At 37.4% G+C, this 7,787-nt stretch overlaps 1 protein-coding gene across 3 annotated transcripts; it reads right to left on the reverse strand.

The window, feature by feature from the left end:
* Positions 1-4,942: 4,942 nt before the first annotated feature.
* Positions 4,943-7,640, reverse strand: LOC149002940 (uncharacterized). Of its 3 annotated transcripts, none has more exons than XR_016170104.1 (5): positions 7,287-7,640; positions 7,137-7,186; positions 6,101-6,182; positions 5,869-5,971; positions 4,943-5,738 (listed from the first exon to the last, which is right to left on the reverse strand). XR_016170104.1 is itself a non-coding variant. In XM_089136122.1 (4 exons), exons 1-4 carry the CDS (start codon positions 7,531-7,533, stop codon positions 5,925-5,927), a joined length of 426 nt encoding a protein of 141 aa, XP_088992248.1. In that variant the 5' UTR covers positions 7,534-7,640; the 3' UTR covers positions 4,943-5,924. The 3 variants fall into 3 exon arrangements, 1 of the variants encoding a protein (XP_088992248.1); XR_016170103.1 differs by having other exon boundaries at positions 4,943-5,767; XM_089136122.1 differs by having other exon boundaries at positions 4,943-5,971.
* Between the last annotated feature and the right edge of the window lie 147 nt (positions 7,641-7,787).

Consider the following 7,787-nt stretch of genomic DNA (forward strand, 5'->3'; position numbering starts at 1 on the left):
TGAAAGTATATTGTCAGTGCTGAGACCATCTTTTACGTTGACTTCCAGCCAGCAAAGCAAAGATTTAAGTCATCCTTGAAAATTTTGTAACACTAAGAATACGTAGTTTGTTAGATATTGCCATCAATAGAAGTTTCAAAGTAGGTAAAAATCTCTTTCAATGTTACTTAAAAAAATGTAACTTTTTAGAGGAAGAACTTGAGTAATATTTAATAGAAACAAAATATATAAAGAGGTTAATATGTAATAGTTAGATTACCAAAAAAAGAATGTAATAATTTCTTCGAAGAGATAAAGTTTCATTTATGCATTTCATTGATGTATTTCTGGCATAATAGTGACAGCTTCTTCTATAAAGACTAGAGACAGTAAGACTAAAGAGGATTTAAGTCCAAGTTTTTTCCTGTATAGCTAATGCTAGGTTATGAGTTCTTCCATGCTAGGCTGAAAGAAAAAACAAATTTATTATTATTATTATTATATTAATTACAGAGTGACACGTGTCAAGAATAATGCACGTGTTATTATTAGTATTATTATAATGGCCATGGTCGGAGCTTGGAACCAGAAAAGAAGGGGGACAGCAAAATTTTGTGTCTTGTTTCTTTTCGGTTCTTTTCAATCTTGTAAGTGTAAGGAAGGAAACACTCTCCCCCACTCAAATTTGTGTTGGAATCCATGTTTTCACGTTGAAGTAACTGAGCAAACAGAAAAGATAAATCTTTAACGTCTCATCTCATTATTCTCCATCGTTGCTTATCTTTTCAAGGCCCTGGAAGAGATATCCACTTCAGGGAACCAGAAGCCACGCTTCGTAACTTGTTTCGCTGAATTGAAAAGAGAGATGGTGAGAATCCATGAATCAAGGGATGGGTAAGTGGGAAAGATGAAGCATGGGAAACAAGAATGTTGACAAATGTATAATGGTTGTCTGGCTGCGTGTACTCTTTCAGGAGATCATCTTTGAGACATATATGTTCCTCGTGCTTGTGAATAAACATCCAGGGGAGAATCATCATCTGCCCCACAAATTAGGGTTCAATAAGAGCTGAAGCACAAAGGGTAGTTGTGCTCCATCCATCATATTTATTGTGTTTGCTGCATTAGTCAAGTGTTTATTTATTAATGTTTGAAGACAAGTTTAAATTTCAACACTAGTTGTTCCAGAATTACGAGTAAGATTGTACACATTAACCTTGCTTAATGTGAAAACCTATACACTTCATGGTACTTTTAGTTTTACTCAAACCTCAAAAATATGAAAGTAGAAAGAAAGGTTCTCAGTTATCCATGGAAACAAAATTCTAATGTTGAATTTTGTTTTAGTTCTATTAGTTGCATTGAATACAGGGGCAGGCTTTGACAAAAAGGTCAAGGGACTACAGTTGTATCTCAAGAAATCATGACAACAAAACAATCTCTAAGCAAAAAAGGTCAAGGGACTACAGTTGTATCTCGAGAGGTCACGACAACAGAACAATCTCTAAGCAAAAATTGTTAGGGATATAAGAAAATTGTCCTTCTGGACTTTGCTTGTATGAAAGTCTTCGGCATCGAGTTCACCCTTTAACAAGTAGCAGTTGTCATGTGAATATTAAAAAAAAAAGATACAGTTGTCTTTTTCTTTGTCTTCTAAAGAATTGAACTAGAACCAAGAACGATTGCAATGCCTAGCAATAGCTTGCCCACTCAGTTTGCCAGAGTGTAGTCAATTGGAGATTATTTATAGTAGGAACAAGAATCCTTTAATTAGGGGTAGCTTAAGCTATTGCAATAAACGATAGGCCTCTATATGTGGTTGACTTGGTTTGTGTTTAAATTGACTTATAATGTTGATAGTGTACAAGGTCTTGGTATGTTCTACTCCAAAAAACAAAAAGTACAATGTCTTGGTGTGTCATCGTGAGATTAATGAGGCAACCAACTCAGCGTCAAGAGTCTAATAGAATAACATCCATGGGGTTAGAAATCTTCACATTCTATTCCATAGAGAATTTTGCTGATCAAGTGCCAATTAAGCCACTGCCATTAAGAATATCAAGTATGCATGGAACAAAGCACCATTGGGGAGCATAATAAAACTTTGAGGCCAAGAAAATTGTTAAGGGACCTAATGTCTTTAATATGAAATTTGGTGCGTATCCAAGTCTTTACCTTTCAAAATGAAGCAATACTGGTAGCTACTGATAATATTGTCCACATATGCAATGATGAATATAGAAGCATCATTGTGGTGAAGAACAAATAAGGAGTAATGAACCTGTGATTGAGACATTAAGTGAAACCAAGAGTAAGGCAATGGATAATTCCGAGAACTTCTTCCCCTTAAAAATATTTATGCAATTTGCAAACAATGTTTTTCCCTTTTACGAAAATATCTACGAGTCATGTAAACTTCTTCAGAAAAACCCCCACATAAGAAAGCATTGAACCCCCAGGGCCATGGGGCCATGATCCCCTGAAATTTTTTGCAAATTTTCCTTCTCTTTTGCATTTCTTTTGTTTCCTTTTGAGTTTCTTTCCATCTTTCAAATATTAGCAACACCCCAAATTTTTAAATCCCCCCCCTCCCTTCTTGATTTTATGAAATTTCTCATCTAAACTCTTTTTCAATGTGTGAAATATTAGTATTTGGTCCCCTTGATTGAAGAAAATTTTTAAAGGTAAAGATAGTAGGCAAAAAAGTCAGTGTGTTTTATGTAAAATAATAGTACTTAATCCCCCTTGATGTTAAATCATAGCTCCACTTTCACATTTTTCATGTCTAATTAATGCAAGGAGCCAATCATGTACTACAACACCTGTAAAAAGAATTCAATCATTAACATGTTTAGCAACTGAAGCAAACGTATCATTATAATTGATAATCAACCAAATAATTTGAGTGTAACCTTTAGTTTCCAATGAGACTTTATAATGTTCCATAGAACCATATGACGAGATTTTAGGCTGTCGGATCATGCATTTCAGTCGAGATTTCAATCTCAACCGTTCATTTCTTAATAATCGAGATCAAAGTTTTTACAGAAATCTTTGGAGATCTCGATCCACGGACCCATAATGTCTCACCATAAAGCAAAATCACCCAGCCAAACACCCATATTAGTAAATCAGCAGGCAGCATCAATCTTATTCCATTTTCTTCCGTGGAAAAGCCAACAGCATCAACTTTTAATCTTTTGGAATATGAAAGGCCAAGGTTCAGTAAATGTCAGTCTCAATCTATGTCTCTAATTTCTAGACGCAGTAATGCCAAAAGAATGACAAACCAGAAACAATAGATGCTACCTTGACTTTTGATGTTCATGCCCTCTAGCCATGAACGTGGGTTTGGGAAAGTTTACTTGAAAGTTGAAACCCCTACCTATCTTTTCTTTCTACTTTTTGTCATCTACTTCTTCAAATTAGTACAGACCAACCCCTGATAGATGCTGAAATGGGCCCATGGATCAGACCCTTGGTGACAAAATGGGACCTGCACATCCGCGTGGTTCTGCCACTGGTAGGTACAGGTGGGTCAAACTCCTTCTTGTCTCACCTACCTTAGACAAACTATTGGGGATTGAAAAAAGCTTCTTGGGCCCAGTTAGGTGTTTCTTGGATTCGCTTCTGCAACAAATTGGACTCCCAAGAAGTTTGCTTGGAGTCATGTGGTTTGGTGTCACTGTGTCCACCATGGAAGAATTTAGTTTCAGAGACAACTTTGACTGTTGATTAAAACACTTAAAAAGTCTCCAAATACTTTGATTTTGAGGTTTTTGAGGAAGACCATGAAACAGAGTGTTTTCTATCACAAGTTTACCTTCTGCCATGAAACTACTTCCCCACTGTGATGTGATTTCAAATTATTCTCACGTTTATTAAATGGTTATACTCTTCATGGTAAAAGTCTAACTTGATAGCCGCATTTGATAATAATGGCTTTTGAAAACGTTTTTTGTGTTAATTTTTTCTTTAAAAAGCATTTGTTAAAACAGTCTTCTATTCTTCAAAGGCAAAATGGTCAGAAAAACATCAAGAAGATATTTTTATCAAAGAATAGAAACAGAAATAATAGTGTTCTCCATTAAAACTTTAGAATGAGTTTATCAAACACCAACTTATTCTAATAGTGTTTTGAAAATATTTTCAAAACGGACTTATCAAACCCCCATTTCCAAGCAAAGAACAGTTTTTTAGCACAGAAACATTAAAAAATAATTTTGCATAAGAACTAATTTTTCAAAACGGAAACATTACCAAATGCGTAGGATATTTCTGGTTCTGTTCTGAATTTGTAAAGAACGGCAAAAGGTTTTTTTGACATTGCTGCCAGGAGAGTATGGTGAGGGGGCATCAACATGGATTGGACTGTCAAATAGGTTGCACTGGGCCTTCTCTTAGTTCAGCCCAATACCCACCTGGCCCCATCTAAGCCTGAGATATCTCAACCACGCCCAGAGGCCCAAGCTAGGCTTCACCCAGCTATGGGTCTAGCACAACACTTGAAAATCTCAACCTGAACAGGCTCTTGAGGTTCAAAAATACAGCCCAGCCTTTTCTGGGTTGGCCATTGCCAAATTTACAGTAGGGACTGTCAATAAAACCCAGTTGGCCCGAACCAGTCCAAACCCGCCTAAACCTGACTCAACTCTTCCAACCCGAAGGGCAGATGTCGATTGCAAAATGATTAGCCTTGACAAGATTGGATAGCGTTTGAGTAAAGCCCCAGGGCCAAGCCGGCACAGCCCTACCCAACCCTGTGTTAATTTAATTGATACGTTCACCTGTACAAATGTTTGATACACAATGCACAATTTTTTTAAAGAAGTTTGGCAAGTTCAATCCAAAACCTTTAATTCTCAAAAGATTATAGCCTTCAAATTCATGAAATCCTTTGCTTTTGAAGCTTACCCATAAACTGGTCAACTTTGAACCCCCCCCCCCTAAAGTTGTGTCCTCCATAACTACAAAGCCAACAGCCAGCAGCATAAACTTCTACATAACTTCTGTGAACTTTAATGGCAGCCAGCAACAGAAGGGCTACAGATTTCTGTGTCTATCAACACAAACAGATGTGTCTAAGGGAGAGAATAGGAACTCGTGAAATTAAATGACTCTCCAGAATCAGGCTTCCAAAAAGATCATGAGCTTGAACCAAAAATACAAGTAGATAAATGGGTTGAGAAGAAGTTTAATATAGTATAAAGAAGGATCATTTAAGAACTCCTCTCTTCTTTCTTCCTCCCTATTCAGCTATTCACTGTATAATAGTTTTCACGATATCCTGGTGCAGGAGTTACTTCAGTAGAATTGGTTACTGTACATTTAGTTTAAATAATAAAAGATGAATGTTATAAAAGGAGTCAACTATCAAGTCAGGATCCCCCAAGAATTGTACATTCAAGAACACCTGACAATCTATTTTGCATTTTTCTATAGGCAGTTTTGAAAAACCAACACAGTATGAGCACGCTGAAACTTACAAGATGATGAAGGTTTCATAAAAAATATTAGGAATCATTCTTCCCACCTGTATTGTATTCTCCAAGCAGGTTTAGCTTCACAAATTCTTCTTGTTAAAAAAGGGGCTTTCCTTGTACCATCTATCAGGGAACTACCACAGTAAAATAGCACATATATTATTACATGAATTTTCTTCCATGTGACAGCGTAGCTCTGTCGCAACGAATTTCTGGATCATCCAAAATCTGTGTACTGCATATGATTCTTGTTGAAAATCTATTGCCCTGTTGTTACTAATTTAAAAGGAAAGCATGATTCTCATCTATGCCAGTATATGAAGTATCATAGAAGATCAATTAGCACACGGTAAAGTTCGATTGGAGTTAATCTGAGTTTGTGACAAGCTAAAGATTGATTACTGACCTTGAGCAGAGCAGTCCCAGCCTTCCCACCATTTGGTGGGCAACAGTAGGAGGCATTTAACCTGAAAAGAATCTTCTCCATGACTGCCATGGGAGAAATCCACCTGGGTAACAGTTAAGCATAACAGGAGTGCTGGTCAATCAAGGGAAAAGATGGAGAAGGGTGCAAACATTATCTAGCTTTGGGGTGCTAGAACTTGGGATGAATTAAGGAAAGGATTTCTGTAAACTACCACAGCCAGGGCAGCGGAAGTAGTATTTGTCTCTCAAAACAAGTCCAGAACCTCCACAAACCTGACATCTTCTCTGTGCTATCTACAGTAAAATCCAAAAAATAACATGCAATGTCAATGGCTCTTGTTTACATCAAAACCATTCTACCAACTTAAACAAGAAAAACTATGGCAACCAAAATTAGAAAATCAACAGGCGAAGCTTCATCATGTTAAGAATATCCTGACATCTAAGTCCTCAAACATTCCAAAACTAAATCCCAGATTTTTATCCATTTGTTGCTAAGCTCCAACTCAGCTATCTTAGCAGTATGTTATTGGTCCATTTGCAGCACATTGGACAACTCATATGAACCAAGCTTGCCTTAATTTCAACTTATATAATTCCATGCATTATTTCAAAAAGAGTGTATTCAACACAAAGCACAAGCATGGCATTCTGTCAAGGCTGATAACCAAAAAGAGGATCATCTTCCAAGGTGGTCCTTAAAGTTTCTTACCCTGGAAAAATTCCAGCAACGTCCAGTTGTAGGTGAAATTGTAGGCTATTGCCATTTGATCATATTGGCAATTAAATTCAATCTAGGATGCCTTTTCATTTTATTTGATAGCTTGTTTTGTAGTACATGTTTTTGAAGAAGGGAAATAAGAAAGTTCCGAGAGTCACCAGTATCTTTGTCTTCTTGGAAAACTATAGGTGAATAGAATGCATCCCACAAATGTATCCTAACGAATTTCAAGGCTTTATTTCAAGCTTGTTTCCATGAATTTGTTTTTGAATCCTTTTATAATGCAACGGCAGGTATACTCTGTGTTCTCAATGTCCATCAAGATTTTCTTCTCTCTCTTTCTTTTTTCCCCCTTTCAGTTTCCAATCAGTCTTACCAAATCCAGCTTCTTAACAAGAAAAGTCTTACCAATGTTCCTATCTAGAACCTAATCCAAGTGAGCATCTCATCGGCTTACCATCTACAGTTTATCTTTTAATAGGTATGAACTAGAAATGAGCAGCAAAACAAACCCAATAAGAACTTACAATTCGTTTGCTGAACTCAATTCCTGCAACCACAAAAGGAGTAACTCCAGCTGAAAATTTTCAATCAGATGAGGAAAGGTAAGTCAATTATGACGAAACAGAACAAAAAGAAAATCAAACGAAGAAGATAGAGATGGAAATTTGAGAAACCTATAGTTCCAACAATAATTTCCCAGCTGAGCTCCACATGAGACGTATCTATGGCGGCGGCAGCGAAGTCACCAGTTGCAGTGACCCGAACCCTGGATTGAAGCTTGCGGGTTGCAACCAAAAGCTTACTCCTGTTGCCATTAAGGGTGCTTGGTGAAGAAGGGTTACGATTTGATGGTATCTGTGAAAAGGGATGGTTTTTCAAGCTTCCAAATGCAAGCACTGAAGAAGAGAGTAAGGTCTCCATGCTACACTGTCGAACGTAGGTAGACGATCTGGTCTTCTTCGTCGCCCTTCGGGTTCTCAGACAGCCTGAGATGAGGTAACCAACTCTCTTACGCTGGTTTCTTTGCGGCTTAGGTTTTGGCGCGTAAGCAAAGACAAACGGTCAGAGGAGCAACATGAGGTCCCCAAATCCGGTTCAGCTTTAATGAGCGGCACCCGTGCCGCCAAGTGCCAACTATCAAAATCAAAATCTCGACAGCTGACAGGCAGCATTTA

The sequence above is a fragment of the Hakea prostrata genome, chromosome 10, assembly GCF_041222555.1.
Source record: "Hakea prostrata isolate BN-2017 chromosome 10, UWA_Hpros_2, whole genome shotgun sequence".
NCBI classification, from domain to species: Eukaryota; Viridiplantae; Streptophyta; class Magnoliopsida; order Proteales; family Proteaceae; genus Hakea; species Hakea prostrata.

Coding starts and splice junctions, on each gene's coding strand:
- LOC149002940 (XM_089136122.1), bottom strand. CDS start 7,533: ATGGAGACCTTACTCTCTTCTTCAGTGCTTGCATTTGGAAGCTTGAAA. Junction 6,183..7,136: donor TTGAGTTCAGCAAACGAATT/GTAAGTTCTTAT, acceptor ATTTTACTGTAG/ATAGCACAGAGAAGATGTCA. Junction 5,972..6,100: donor CTTCCGCTGCCCTGGCTGTG/GTAGTTTACAGA, acceptor ACTGTTACCCAG/GTGGATTTCTCCCATGGCAG.